Source organism: Macrosteles quadrilineatus, unplaced genomic scaffold, assembly GCF_028750875.1.
Source record: "Macrosteles quadrilineatus isolate MER2022 unplaced genomic scaffold, UCM_ALF_1.0 Scaffold_5__1_contigs__length_97177068, whole genome shotgun sequence".
NCBI lineage: Eukaryota > Metazoa > Arthropoda > Insecta > Hemiptera > Cicadellidae > Macrosteles > Macrosteles quadrilineatus.
The window spans coordinates 95,902,671-95,919,153 of record NW_026542598.1 but is presented as its reverse complement, the minus strand read 5'-3'; the positions used below and the strand labels follow the sequence as shown (position 1 = coordinate 95,919,153).

General features: G+C 37.1%; 1 protein-coding gene across 1 annotated transcript; it reads right to left on the bottom strand.

The window, feature by feature from the left end:
- Nucleotides 1-2,033: 2,033 nt before the first annotated feature.
- On the bottom strand, nt 2,034-16,356 carry LOC128994265 (tRNA (cytosine(34)-C(5))-methyltransferase-like). The gene is made up of 14 exons (XM_054418680.1): nt 16,196-16,356; nt 15,357-15,440; nt 14,781-14,983; nt 14,054-14,231; nt 13,130-13,349; nt 12,121-12,250; nt 11,376-11,506; nt 9,843-10,044; nt 9,085-9,321; nt 7,464-7,599; nt 6,229-6,306; nt 3,005-3,653; nt 2,477-2,632; nt 2,034-2,376 (listed from the first exon to the last, which is right to left on the bottom strand). The coding sequence occupies exons 1-12, from the start codon at nt 16,250-16,252 to the stop codon at nt 3,489-3,491; spliced, it is 1,821 nt and encodes a 606-aa protein (XP_054274655.1). The 5' UTR covers nt 16,253-16,356; the 3' UTR covers nt 2,034-2,376; nt 2,477-2,632; nt 3,005-3,488.
- Between the last annotated feature and the right edge of the window lie 127 nt (nt 16,357-16,483).

Here is a 16,483-nt window from a genome sequence, read left to right as displayed (position 1 = left end):
TTTTGTCTTCCTATTCCATATGATCTTCAATGTAATTGGGGAGACTTCTTTTCTTTGCCAACCTTAACTGATCCTAAGTATATTTTATCAGAGACACAATTAATTAGATACAGTGAACTTCTTTGTTTGGTTTTAAAACAGAGTGACAGTTAATCAGGTCTATCATCCGTCTTAATTTCCTACAAAAACAGTTTAAAAAACTATACTGTAATTGTTTCCTGAAAGACTTAAACCTTGATTTTTTTTTCAAAATAACTTGTACTGTACAGTGTCTAAAAAGAAATAAGTGTAATTCCAAATATCAATGTAAACCTAAATGAATTCGCTAATCCAAAATATGATTAGAAGCTTGCAGTGGGACCGTAGTTCCGTACCATGCTTACTAGAGCCTGCCTCGTTTACGCTTTACAGCACAAAGTTACGATATTGCACAATATACCAAACATTTCGAGTCCATAGTATATAGAGAAAATTTATTAGAAACGAGATATCCGCATTATATTTTCATTATTGATGTTTGTGTGTTTCTATATTCAAGTTAAATGAGGAAGTGATACTGTATATATTTTCGCTTAGGTTCCGTAATTAAAATTTGGAGTTTATGGAGAATAGACATAGTACAATCCTAATGGTACCTAAAGTTAGATAAAATGTTTTGAACTCTGAGCTTGTAAGGTACTTTTAAAAGACTTAAATAGACAAAATAACCTCGGCATTTAGTTGCAATACAGTTGAGTCAATTATTGATATTTGATCACATTGACATTTGTGATATCGTGTTATCATCTACTTTTACATGTTGTTTTAATGTATTTTGTTATTGTTTTCTCTATCATTTGTATTAGTAGTTTTATCTATTGTTATTGTTTATTTTAACTTTGTTAATTCTTTAACTAGTATTTTTATTCCTTCCTAATGTTTGTTTACTTAGTGCAATACTGTCTTAATGTAATAAAACTTTGTTTTCTAAACTCCTGTGCCTAATATTACCTTAATGTCTTTAGTTATTTGTGTAACTAGTGAGCAAAGTAAGAGAAATGTTTACGCACGAGCCTGAGTGCAGCTAAGGCCATTTGCGCTCGTGTTACACATTATATTTTTCCTAGTCACTATAAAGCATATAAATAATTAGTCTTTCAAACACTATACAACACGTTTTTAGGTTAGGTTAAGCCTAAGCGTTGAACGGAATGGAAAATACTGCACCAGATGATTGTAGTCGTAGTATCTTTAAGTGTTACTTATTTTCAAGAGTACACGTATAAACAGAATAAACAAGTAGATTGTTCTGCAAAATATCCTAACAAAACATTTTCTAACAATTCTGTAACTTTCTTACTTACACACCAAGAGGAAAACAGTTTGTATGCTTGTTCATACTTCTTTCTTGATTTTTCAGGTAACAGGTTTAATGAAACATGTTTGGCAGCTTCTGCTATTTCTTCTGGTACACATATATTCACAATCACTTTCACCGAGTTCATTATTTTTTAACATGTTGGGCCCACTTTATAATTAATCTTTCAAATACCACACTTTAGGTTATGTTCAAACCAAGCGTTGAACAAAAATAGAACATAAACTATGAACACAAAATGACAGGTTAAATCGTAGTTATAATAGTCAATAGTTTTTTTTAAGCTGTACAAAATGGTTTGGAAAGAAATTGCTAAATTTTATATTTTTTGGTTCAAAAATGGGAAAAACCAAATTATAAATACTTACCCCATAAAACCCCCCTTAAATCCCCATTCCCATAGTCCGATCATGCTGGTTCGCGAACTCGTTCAAATAAATGTAGGTTTACAAGTTTATACCAAATTTAATCACAATCGGATCATTTTTGCTTGAGTTATCGTGCTAACGGACTAGCACGTATATATATGTGTGAATTTGAACGGATGGTGTTTTTGGCCTCTAGGGACCTCAAAACAGAAAAGTAAATCGGTCCCGGTCCAGGTCTTACCATAAGTACTACGGTAATAGCTTATTCCCTATATGGGAAATTCGCTAAAAGATCGGAACTAGACATATAAAATAGATAACAAATTAAACAAATGTTTTATTTATACCTAAAACAAGCGAGTCGACAATGTAAAATTATACATTTCTGAATAAGTAAACCCTCTTAGCTGGATTACAAAGTTTCGGATACAAAGTTGTAATTCAACTAAGATATTTGTGGTTAAGTTGTAGCAGTTGTTTCTGGAACATCTTTAACTTCTGTCTCTTCACTGTTTTCATCTCCCAGAAATATTTTCATCCCCTCCTCCTTGAATTCATTTTTTTCTTCAACTTCTGAGTCTTTGCTACCTTCATCGTTTTCATTTCCTAGAAATATTTTCATCTCCTCTTCTTTCTTGAATTTATTTTTTTCTGGAAAAGAAATGAGCCATTAGAAAAGATATCGCTTAAGCCCCCAGAAGAAAACTGTACTAGTTGCTTAATACTTTTACATAACCAAAGTAGTGTTTACCAAACATTGACGTGTCTCCGCCGAGAAGTCTCAGGTAGTGGACACAGTCGGCTTGGTTGGCGTAGGCTCTCAATGAACACTTCCCCTTCCAACCCACCAGGTCTAGGTTGAGACCGTCTTCTCCTCGGTACTCCAACACACAGCTACCACCTCCTGCTACAATAAAGAAACATAAAACTATCAAAAGCTTGACTTCACTAGCAACTTCAGTAGACTCGCCAATCTGACACATTCTGGACTTTGGCAGTGGAGGATTATTGAAAATGTTGGACTAGCGAATTTATCGCCATTTTTCATAGCAGCAGAAAAAGAAATTAAAATAAAGCATACCCGAGTTTTATATTCATGAATCACGCCTGTAGAAAGGTCTACACTCGAGTCCTACATGTGACAAAGTATTGTGTTCCCTATGTTTACTATAGCATACTTGGATATTTAATAGGGTAAGCTAGCTGGTATACGTATGATCAATCCATAAGTGCAATGTTTAAAAAAAAACCTGACAGACAAAGTAAAATATGAACATACCAATCCCCTTGAGCCTCTCTTGTGTGTCTGGATGTAGTGTGTCAGTCTCTGGGGGATGTGTAGGATCTGTACACATGAGCAGCTTGATCAGGTCATCCTTGGTAACCAATACTCTGCGGCATTGACCCAGGTAAGGCTCTATACTGGCCAGTCCCTACAACAAACCAAAGTCTTTGAGCCTCTCTTGTGTGTCTGGATGTAGTGTGTCAGTCTCTGGGGGATGTGTAGGATCTGTACACATGAGCAGCTTGATCAGGTCATCCTTGGTAACCAATACTCTGCGGCATTGACCCAGGTAAGGCTCTATACTGGCCAGTCCCTACAACAAACCAAAGTCTTTGAGCCTCTCTTGTGTGTCTGGATGTAGTGTGTCAGTCTCTGGGGGATGTGTAGGATCTGTACACATGAGCAGCTTGATCAGGTCATCCTTGGTAACCAATACTCTGCGGCATTGACCCAGGTAAGGCTCTATACTGGCCAGTCCCTACAACAAACCAAAGTCTTTGAGCCTCTCTTGTGTGTCTGGATGTAGTGTGTCAGTCTCTGGGGGATGTGTAGGATCTGTACACATGAGCAGCTTGATCAGGTCATCCTTGGTAACCAATACTCTGCGGCATTGACCCAGGTAAGGCTCTATACTGGCCAGTCCCTACAACAAACCAAAGTCTTTGAGCCTCTCTTGTGTGTCTGGATGTAGTGTGACAGTCTCTGGGGGATGTGTAGGATCTGTACACATGAGCAGCTTGATCAGGTCATCCTTGGTCACCAATACTCTGCGGCATTGACCCAGGTACAGCTCTATACTGGCCAGTCCCTACAACAAACCAAAGTCTTTGAGCCTCTCTTGTGTGTCTGGATGTAGTGTGTCAGTCTCTGGGGGATGTGTAGGATCTGTAAACATGAGCAGCTTGATCAGGTCATCCTTGGTCACCAATACTCTGCGGCATTGACCCAGGTAAGGTTCTATACTGGCCAGTCCCTACAACAAACCAAAGTCTTTGAGCCTCTCTTGTGAGTCTGGATGTAGTGTGTCAGTCTCTGGGGGATGTGTAGGATCTGTACACATGAGCAGCTTGATCAGGTCATCCTTGGTCACCAATACTCTGCGGCATTGACCCAGGTAAGGTTCTATACTGGCCAGTCCCTACAACAAACCAAAGTCTTTGAGCCTCTCTTGTGTGTCTGGATGTAGTGTGTCAGTCTCTGGGGGATGTGTAGGATCTGTAAACATGAGCAGCTTGATCAGGTCATCCTTGGTCACCAATACTCTGCGGCATTGACCCAGGTACGGTTCTATACTGGCCAGTCCCTACAACAAACCAAAGTCTTTGAGCCTCTCTTGTGTGTCTGGATGTAGTGTGTCAGTCTCTGGGGGATGTGTAGGATCTGTACACATGAGCAGCTTGATCAGGTCATCCTTGGTAACCAATACTCTGCGGCATTGACCCAGGTAAGGTTCTATACTGGCCAGTCCCTACAACAAACCAAAGTCTTTGAGCCTCTCTTGTGTGTCTGGATGTAGTGTGTCAGTCTCTGGGGGATGTGTAGGATCTGTAAACATGAGCAGCTTGATCAGGTCATCCTTGGTCACCAATACTCTGCGGCATTGACCCAGGTAGGCTCTATACTGGCCAGTCCCTACAACAAACCAAAGTCTTTGAGCCTCTCTTGTGTGTCTGGATGTAGTGTGTCAGTCTCTGGGGGATGTGTAGGATCTGTACACATGACCAGCTTGATCAGATCATCCTTGGTAACCAATACTCTGCGGCATTGACCCATGTAGGGCTCTATACTGGCCAGTCCCTACAACAAACCAAAGTCTTTGAGCCTCTCTTATGTGTTTGGATGAAGTGTGTCAGTCTCTGGGGGATGTGTAGGATCTGTACACATGAGCAGCTTGATCAGGTCATCCTTGGTAACCAATACTATGCGGCATTGACCCAGGTACGGCTCTATACTGGCCAGTCCCTAAAACAAACCACAAAGTCTTTGAGCCTCTCTTGTGTGTCTGGATGTAGTGTCAGTCTCTGGGGAATGTGTAGGATCTGTACACATGAGCAGCTTGATCAGGTCATCCTTGGTAACCAATACTCTGCGGCATAGACCCAGGTACGGCTCTATACTGGCCAGTCCCTACAACAAACCAAAGTCTTTGAGCCTCTCTTGTGTGTCTGGATGTAGTGTGTCAGTCTCTGGGGGATGTGTAGGGTCTGTACACATGAGCAGCTTGATCAGGTCATCCTTGGTAACCAATACTCTGCGGCATTGACCCAGGTACGGCTCTATACTGGCCAGTCCCTACAACAAACCAAGGATTATTTTGAGTACTAATTATTGAAGTGAAATTGACACAACAGAGTCGTCACTCGATAATTTGACTCTTGATCCGTCAGGTAATCCGAGGCAGCGCTTGTGCAAAATGTTGATGTCTGTGTAGTGGATCTTGCTTTTTGATGAGCCCGGAGTCATTGTCTCAGTTTTCAGTCCAGTTCTGCAGTCCTAACCAATAGGGAAACAGTCCAACAAGTCACTTCTAACGTCAAGGACGACATTATCATGGAGGCTGTAGTAACGAGACATACAAGTCAGCTGCAAATACACTCAGTAGCTGTTGCGAAGGGCAGGAGCTTGTCTACAATGGAATAATAATATATGCAGTAAAAAAAAACTGTTACAAGCTGATAGAACTAAAAAGAGCTAAGACAATGGTCTTGTTAAGTTTAAACCAGTGGATTGTACGTCTAGAAATGGCTGCTACTCCGCCCTTTTTATAGTGTTAAAGAGTATAAAGACTGGAAAAACAATATTTTGTGAAGCAATATCACATCAAAAATGTTTAAACTGTGTATTTAATACGACCCCATTTTCAATCTTGACGATTGCAAAATAAAGAATCTCTCTCTCTCTCTCTCTAGTTGAATTTTGCTTATATTATAAGTTGTTTATATATACTTCTTGGTAGATAATTTAATTTTACTATTATTTTCAGTAGCCTAATCCAACAACCTAATGGCCCCATAAATGTCTGAGTTAACTGTAAATCTTTTCAGAAGTTCTTTACCAAACATTGATAAGAAGTACTAGGCCTATATAAAATTGACTAGATAAACCATTTAAAATTGAAGGTCACATTTACTTGTAAACTAAAGTGTTCATAATTAATTGTTAGATATATCTTTGACACAAAAAATTAAATATGTAAGCATTTTCTTATATTAAATTACCTCTTGAGCCAGACGAAAGCAGTATTCACTGTTTTTGTTGTCACATCTAGCAAATGCCTTAACACCAGCGTTGATGATCTAAAAAAGAAAATCAGAAATTGACTGCAAGAACATGCAAAGTAGGCCTATAATTAACCGAATTATACTACCTACATGTATTGCTTACTTAAAAATAGGGATGGTCAAGTCTCGAAATTTCGGGAAATTTTTGGGAAATTTTCAATCTCGTTACACGAGACAAGATTACTTTTTGGCCGAGATTTTTATCGAGACGAGAATAAAAAAAAAATTAAAAACGCCTGCAGAAAGTCAATGCAATACCGCAATACAGGAGCGTGTTGTAGTTGCGTTTCCTTTTCGAAGGCATTCTTATTTAATTAATTCTTTTAATGTAAATATTACTTTAATTCTTTTAATGTAAATATTACTTTCATTATTTTAATAATATTACTTTAATAACATTTGAGAAGTTTTGTTAAGTGTAAGCAGTGTGAGGAATGTTTTATTACTATAAAAAAAGTCTAAACTATTTTATAAAAATTAATATTGCTTTTATTTTATGATTTATTTTATTTTAGGATAAGTTGAACTCTATCCTAACTGATATCACCATGTTTCCTAATCGTAGGAATTTTTAATAAGTTAGGCGTGATTAATAAAAAAATGTTATGCTGATGTTATTTAATGAAAGATTGTAAATATTCTTGCCTATTATCATTATTTTAGTATTTAAACAGTCATCTAACAATGTTACAAAATCAGGTAAAAATTTCAAACGTGCATTTCCCGTTGTGTATGAGAAGAGAAATCTCGTCTCGATCTCGTCTCGAAATTTTATGAGAAATAAAAAATCTCGTCTCGTCTCGTCTCGAACTAAAAATCCAATCTCGTCCATCCCTACTTAAAAATGACATTGAAAGTTACATGTCTGTCCATGCAAATAGTGATATAAAAATGGAATTTTTAATACTCCAGCGATGTCATTTATTGAACAAATAATTTGACTTCCAATAAGCAATTACTTTCAGCATAATTATTATTGTTATTTTAAAATATTTGTAGACTCGGAAGATAGGAAAGAGACAACTAATAAACAAGGGATGTAACATTTATTTGTGAGTGGTCAATTAAATTTGTTTAGGAAAAGGAAGAAAAACCTAACAACTGAAAGCAACAAAATCTGTTTAGCACTGGTTGAAATGTTAAACCTATGTAGTATGAGTTACAAAACTTGCCTTTACTTTTTCCTGGTTTTTGTTCAGAATGTCTCGGATAATCGGGGAGACAAAGTAAATATTCTTCCTCTTTCCACTGGCACACCTTGTGAGCATACAGTCCAACGGCAGATCTGGTTTTATGTCGTAAAAATCCCTGCAGTAAACAATCTTTATTAAACACTGAGACTTTACAAAGGTTTCCTCACTTAACCTTCCCGACTAGGACAAAAAAATTGGAAACTTTTACTACCTGAACGGTTAAATGTGTATCAACTGGGACGGTGGCGTCGTCCTGTAATCCAGCTACTAGGAGGTCACGAATTGTGGATATTTATAGGCATGCACTGTTGACGCGATTCTCCCTAGTGTGGATTAACGTCCGCACTAGTGAGTACTACGACTATCCGCAGTACTATCCTGATAATTAGACCAATTTGTTAATACCAAGGCAAAAATGTGGTTCGGATTCCACTATAAACTGTAGGTCCCTTAGTTGCCATTAGATGTATTGGCTATTAATTAACAGCTGTGTCTAAGCAATATGTCGGCCTTAGTCACTAACAAGACTACAAGATCGCGCCACACATCCTACACTCATATTTTGGGTTAAAATACGCACATAGTAAAATACGCCCCATCTGAAATAATTGATTTAGCTGATATAAGAATTCCCCTGAATGGAATAGGTCACAACGTGATTCTTTGCTTCAATCCAGGGGTGTTTAAGTTTGATGGGGGGAGGGTCTGCAATGTTTTTGAACATTATTTGATTATTATTACTTCCCTACTAATATTTAAATTATAATAATTAAATTCATGATATGTATTATTATTACTACAAGTGGGTTGCAAAAGAAAATTCAGGATGTATATGGGTCCACAGACAAAAAGGTTAGCGAACCGCTGAAGTATAGCCAAAACAGTTAGCAAAAACTAACCACCAATTGAGAGTGAAGGTGCAATTGGACAAGTTACATGAGCACTCATGAGAGTTGCCTTAATAAAGCCCTCGATTTGTTGTCTGGATTCTTGACTTAAAGAAGAGAAAAAGGTTAAAAACCGGAAACTCAAACAACCTCAATCTTATCTTCAAGAATAACTGGTAATATTGGAATGAATATAAATTTGAAATAAAAACTTTGCCAATATTTTCAGAATTTTAAATTTTGACTTAGTGTAGAGTAATGCTTGAAAAATGTACAAATTGATTACTGTTGGAATTGTTAATTCTGTGAAAATAGGTTTACAATGAGCTAGGGAACTAGAATTATCAATATCATGTAGGTAATGCCTTTTTTGAATCGACAAAATATGAGCTACATGAGGGGAATGTACCCAAACTAGAATACCATCGAGTATGTGGGCTGAAACAGACCAAAATACCATGGTCTCAAATGTTCTTGGTTCTTGGTTAACAATTTATTTTTTTAATTTCCATAATAAGCAATCTACTCTTGATAACTTTTTGCAAACCGTCTCAATTTGAGTTGACCAACTTAATTTTGAATCAATATGAAATCCTAAAATCTTGACAGAGTCTATTCTAATTTCCTGCTTGAGACTCAATGTTAAATATTGTGTCTTTTCAAGATTAGAGTGCTCTCATTTGAAGACAACATGGCCAGAATACACAAGTTACCTTATGATAGGCCAGACAGGTTCTTCTTCTTTAAAGAGCACAAACGGGTCCTCACGATAGCCTTGTATTCTCCGTCGCTTCTGAGGAGGGCCGTTAGTTTTGACGCTCTCTTTCTCAACAACGTCTCCGTTACCAGCTTCTGCGGACTTGGATGACTCCCACGGTAGCGGTGACAGCTTTACGAGAACTGCGATGAAGAATCCACCGGTGTCTTGGTGATGGGGTAGAACCCTCATGCTGTGCAAAACCACAATACATTAGTGGTAATAGATGTATTTTTAAGAAGGATTTTACTTCACGAAAGAATGGTATTCAATTTATTAGAGGACACAAGCCCACTTATATTAATGGGCCTTGAATAGTTCAAACTTTATATGGGTCTTAGAAAAGTGGATGAAATAACCATTTTAGTATATTGGACAGCCTTGTTGTTTGACATATTTCATAATTTTAACCCTTCCGAGGAATAGATTATGAACCCAATAAATTAGTAACTATCAAATAATTAAACTGCAATAATTAAAGTATTAGTCAACGACAACGCCTACAAAAATTAGGCTTCCTGCGACTGCGAAAATAAAAACTCAATACAACCCTAGCTTGGCCCAAACATTATTTCCAGCCCGAACTAACCCTTGGGCCAACTGTTTGCCTGGCCCGACTCATACTTGTATCGAACACCCGCAGACTACTAGTCATAATTAAAAGGATTATATACAAGTTTTGCTTATGGTCAACCGATTCACACTTGCCCTCACCATCTGTCCAGATGGTACTTGTCAGCATCCTCTGCTTTGGGAGGAAACATCGCCGGACGTATCATGTTGTGTAGAGACTCTGGTACTTCCTCAAAGGTCTTGTAGATCTCTGTCTCCTTGGACGCCAGGACCCAATGTGACACTCCAGGGCTGTGCCTCAGTCCTGGCAGACTCTGAGAGACATCCTGCAATTCCACAGCTCCTGTAGTCGTAACAAAAGGATTTGTCACAACAGGTTGTTTATTGTATGTCTATCGATTGAAACAACTATTGAATCACATGCCCTTGGCTTCTGTCCGTTTGGTCAACTTCTAAGAAACACAAGGCACCACAAAATAAGAAGTATTATAGCAAATGCCTTACAAAAAAGGTATAATACATGGGAAGTGCATGAAGAAGTACATTGTCTTTCTTCTAACGGAAGCACTAGAATAGTAGATATTTTATTGATCGAAAGAGAAACAAACAAAGGGATAATTCTCGATCCAACGATTTGATTTGAAATAAACCTAATCAAATTAAATAAATGAGGAAAGGAAAAAAAATATGAATCTATCTTTGAATATTTCAAGCAAAATTTCAAAGTTTCAAAAATGGAGGTGATTGGATTGTTTATTGGTTCTACAGGAACATTATCAAAATTTTTGTGAACTTTTGGAAACAATATGATTTGGACAGATCCTTTTTGAAAATTATTATCCACGAAACATCAAGAGGTTCATTGACTATAATGAGAAATCATTTATATGGCAAACATAAAAATTGATCAGTCTTATAGGTGTTAATAATCCTATAATCCTTCAATATTTTGAGTGTATATTTTTTTCTGTGTCATTGGCAACCTTATTTTTTTAAGGCAGATGTGTTTATTTTTATAAATAAATTCTTTTCTCTCACATTTACTACCAAGTGTCAGTAAACTGCACAGAGTAGTTTGACGGCTGATAGTGAATTTGATAACAGGCTAATATTGAACAATTAATTAATCGTTGGCTCTGTTGGTAGAGAAATCAAATCAAGCAGCGAGGTTGTATAGTTAAGTTAACATTTTATTCATCCTGTTACTGTATCAACTCACCCTTGCTTTGTTTTAAACAATGTGTTCCATGCAAACACCTGAGGCCCATGGTGGGAAAATCCGAGGACAAACGAAGTTACCAACCTTTTGAACAAAAATTACTTTACGGCTTTCCATGAAGAATAAGTGGTGTTGTGAAAAGAAAATTTTGTGAAATGGTGAATTTATGAATAAATAAATTAAATTAAGGTCTCAATAGACAGTTCATTTTGACTAAGAGACATTACTTTGAAGGAGATGTAACTGAAGATGGACTAACAATACTGTGTCGCAATTTCAATAATAAATTGTCATTGTCATTTGTCTGGTGGTATTTCAACCCGTTCTATCGACCAAAGTACTGCACTCTAACAATGGGCCAAAATCCGTAAGAAATGTTTCACAGCGCTCATTGAAAACGAAATTTCTTCCATTTCCCCACCCTCCCGTATGTCAGAAAGACCAACGTTGTTTACCTTTGGCCTCGACTAAAGTTCTGTGAATGACTGCCTCGTCTTCTAGTGGGTTGAGGGAACACGTTGAGTAGACCAATCTTCCACCCACTGCTAGCAGTTCTAAGGCTCTTTTCACTATCCGCATTTGTACACTACAAAACCAAACAAAAATCTGGTGTTAGTAGGTAAATAGGTAAATTAAAACCCAACACATAATGTATTACTCTTTAGGTTGAAACTGTAAAATATTTTTTAAGTAGAAACGTAAGTTATTAGAGATGTAGGATGTAGTGGTTATTTATTGCACCTGGAATAATACAGTTCATAAACCATTGAGTTTGAGCCAAATATGTTAACTACTTCAAAGGTTTTATTAATACTTTGTATAGCTTTATCTATGGTAACACTTGTTCAGTTGCACACTAACATACACCTTAATAATGATTTGTTCAGGGAAAAATCAAACGTCTACCAAATAGTTCAGGGAAAAAATCAACCTTCTACCAATGTATAACAAATCTTTACCACCCAGTCATTGTCAAAGCACATGTATATTTTCTCATCCTCTGATTATTAAATTCAATAAATGGTTTTAAGTTACCTTTGTCAGTAGGTCAAATGGTCGTTAAAACTCTACAACCAGGTTTCCATGCTGAGTTGCACCATGATCACCTAAGTCAGGAGGATAACTTCTTGCTCACATATGTCGGTCAAGTTGACGTCGTTAAAAAGTTTATAAAAACAATATTAAATTCAATTGACTCACCCATGCAAATTATTCGAGTTAGCAGGGTTCCACTTTGTCCAGATGTCGGGATTCTTACGCATGGTGCCATCTCCGGTGCATGGAACGTCACAGAGAATACGATCGTACCTCATAATCTCAGAGCTTCCGTCTGCAATGTTGATAAAATATTTTAGATTCAACTCTAGGCCTGACATCCATCATCCATAAACATTGTTATTTGATATTCTGTTACAAAATTAATCAAGAAAACAAAAAGATAATAACAAATGCCAAAAGACATTGAAACTGATAAGAACAGGGATTTAAACGGTGTATCTAGCATTTTTGACAGATTTGCCATGTAGATTATAATTGTATCCTAATTAAAAACTGCAAAAAGTTATAGGTCGTTCTAAAATATGTTAGACATAGCACAGTAGGTAAATCATAAATTTACTGTGCAATGTAAATGTTGTAGGTATCATGTTTTTTAACAAAGAAATAAACTTTCAAAAGAGCTTTGAAGTTCATTAAAGTTATAAGAAAATACAAACCACACTGGTCGACACTGGTACAATTCTTTTGCCAGTATATCCGTATTGACATTTGGTATTGAAAAAGCCAAAAGCTTTTAAGCAAATTTGGAAATGCTGGGAATCAAACCTACTATTTCTGCACCGCAGACGCTGACCACTAGGCTAAGTAGAGAGTTCCAGGCAGCAGACATCACCAAATTTTATGACTCAATTAATTTAATATTCCACCCAACAAAGGAACTTCTTCGTAAGGAAGTAGTTGAATTTTGTTATCCAATGAGAATTCTATTATTTTTTTCAGAAGTAGCCCCCGTTTGACAAATAAAAATATCAAATCATATGAACTTTTTGTGTACTGTCAACTACTTGAAACTTATTTCTTGGGTAAAGTAAATGTGTATCCTTAGTGTATTCCTACACCAAGTACTCCTTCCAAAAACTAGAGTAACAACACACCTCCTTACTCAAAGTATAAATATTTTGAAAACGAGTCCAACCACAAAATATCTCACCCTCTTTCTCCAGGTAGATGTTCGGCATGATGCTAGCGTCGTGGTTGGTCACCAACGTACAAGGACTGTTGAGCCGCTTGGCCTGATGTACCAACATGTAACATCTGGTGTTGTCAACGTCATTGGCAATCACAACACCACTGGGTACACTGGCGCCAGTGTGCATCATCTCTATCAGCTGGGCCGTCTTGGAGCCTGGCGCTGCGCACATGTCGAGTACCTAGTCAAACATCAATTACAGCATTGAACTGGTGGAAACTACCAATGATTTGGTAAATACTTAGTAGCTAAAACTGTTGATTGTGTAAACAAAAGTTGGGTAGGGTTCATAATTTCAAACGAGGAGATTCACAATAGTAGGCAGTAAGTAATAATATAGGCATAGTAACAAATTAATTCTTATTGATCATATTTTTAGCCACACCAAAGCTTCACTTTCCCAAATGATCAATTTATGATAACAAAATGTTTCAAATTGCTAGCATTTCTGAGAAGCATGACTAGAGCTAGATTTATATTTTTCATCTGCTAAAATCGATTATTTGACTTCCGCAGGCCAGCCAAAGTGGGCAGCTGACAGATATAATCTGCCTACACTTTTGGCGCAGAAGATATCTCTCTGAAATGTGACAACTTAAGAAAGTACTTTGGAATCATGGGATGATCTCACAACAGTTTTCATAAACTAACAATTGGCGGAGTTTCAAGAGGGGCTTGAAGAGGAAGCCACCAATTTTTAACACTCAATGTAAAACTAACAGTTGAATGAGTCTCGGTTTTTTTCCAAATTAAGGTCACTAGCCCCATCCAGTGCTATGCTTAAGAAAAACACTAATTTTTTATATTCCTCTAGTAAAATAGTCTTACTTATAACAAAATCAATACGTGATGAGGTAAAGCAACATGTAGCCAATGATTCCATACCTTATGATGAGGCTGCACGTCAAGCACCAAAGGAGGTATCATGCTAACCACTTCTTGTCTGCTGATGTTGCCCGAGTCTGTCTCGGACATAAGAAAGTTGTGAAGTTTGAAGTACGTCTCTGAACGACGGATATCCTTGCGGGATATCGGTACTTGCCATCCCAGCCGTTTCGGGTACCTAGAGGAATGTTTGTCAATTTGACTAGTGATGTTTTGGTAACTAACTTAGCCTAAATACAATTCTCAGTACCAGGACTTATCAAAATGTTGGTACGTAGTTCAGTCTTATTAGAGCACAGGACCTTGGCAACACATTCTTTAGATCACCAACCTTAATTCCCTGAATATAACTTACTTTTGAAATAACCTGCTATAACAAACAAATCACCTAATGCACTGAGTAATATTTGATTTTGTTTTGTAATGACTGAATTATTAATATTAAGCCTATAGTGATACAATTTGTTTTTAATTATAGGCCTACTTAATACAAATTATTATAAGTCTAAAATCATGGTTTGATTACCTATCTTTAACCTGTTTACTGTCAATATTATGATCTAAACGAAAATGTTTATGCAATATCCTATAGGCTAACTTAGTTAGAACTTAAAACATTTCATACATGTTAATTTGATCGTTCAATAGCAGATTTTTCATTCTTATCTATTCAAAACACAAAAAAGGTAATCTAAAATCTACCAGGATATATCTGAGGGTTAATTACCATGGCAAGCAAAATGGTTTCTTCTTTTCTTCTTCAGGATCGTCAGTATTGATCAGTCCTTTGAAAAAACTCCCTTCCACAATATCTAATAGGATTGCTGCTTCTTTCTCATTGCAAGCACTAATACGGAAAGCAGCGGGCAAGTCTTGTCTAAGAGCGTTGAGGAAACTTTCCCACTCTGACTCAGGGACGATGTTTTGGGCCTAAAAATGCATTTAACTTAAATACTAGAAGTTCTTAAAAAGTCTTAACCTTAACATAAAATTAAGTTGATTTTTAATTGGGTTTTAAAAAGTAGCATAGGGTAGCCTCTAAATTAATTTCAATATAACAAGCCAACAATTTCATTGCTTAGTGTTAGTAAAACATTCTTAATTTTTATATCAACTTCCACATGTCCGTAAAGAGAAAGGACAAATCTCAGTTGACAATTTAATTAACTTAGGCCAACATTTTATTGAGTAAGTTAACTCAAAATAATTGCAGCCTATTATAGTGTAGCTTAAGCTGTGTTGACTATTAAATTTCCTGAAGGGACAAAGCTTGGTTAGGCCTAGGTAGTTTCTTGTAGCTTACCTTGTAATATTTTTCGAACCCTGCACTTTCTCTCACCAATTCTGAATAAGGCCCACGTACTCTTTTTGGTTTGCTTTCCCTATTCTGAAAAAAATCAGATGATGTAAAAGAGTTTTGTTGCTATTTCAACTCAACATAGGCTAGAGGCCTAGGCATAGAGTGAAAAAGGTAGTCGGTCTAGGACTAAGTCATTAGGCCAACCGTAGCCTAGAGCTAGGGCCTAGGCATAGCGTGAAAAAGGTAGTGTGTCTAGGCCTAAGTCATTAGCCTAGAACTAGAGCGTGCCTTTATACATTTCAACGTTTAACACGTTCACTACGGCCCACCAATGGCAGGCATAGCCCTGGTGCGGCACAGCGTCGAGCGAACCTGTTTGGCTTTCAAATATTTGGTCCTGAAGAATGACAAATGACGTGCGATGATGTGCTGCGTTACGACGACAGTCGATGTAGTTTGCTGGAACACTCACAGAAAGCAGCACTGGCTGGAACTAGCCAGTCCCATTGTAAGTTATTGCCAGGGAATAGTGCGACCGCTGTGGGTTAGTACTGACCCAGGCACAAGAGCGCTGCACCCCCAGCGAACGTGTTAATGGATTCAGATTCAATATATAGCCAAAATCATTAAACACATAGTGCAATATATCTTGTATATATGTGTAACACTCTCTGATATAACATGCAATACTAATACCCCAGACAACTTGATGAAATATGATTATAACAATGCTAAAAATCTCAGTAAGTAAAGCACTTATTTAACATCTCTATCAAAGGTTAGGTTATAATTTAAGCTGGCCTAACCTATAAATGGAAACGTGAGATTTAAAAAAAAATTACCTGATTCCTCTCTTGTCTTCTAGTCTTTCTATTCTTAAACTTCCTAATACCTCCCATGGTTTAAGGATCTAAGTTTTTACTTTAACAGTATATATTAGATTTACAGCCGGTTTGTTTATAATAAGGGCATAAAATAAATACAAAACAATACTTCGCCTTCACTTGACTTGACAGCACGGACGGTGAGAGGAGGAGGAGTGAGGAGAGGAGAGTGACAGAGACAGATAGACAGACAGGGCTTTTTTCGCAGGCTTGTTATTTTAACATGCAGTTTCGTAGTTCTGCAGG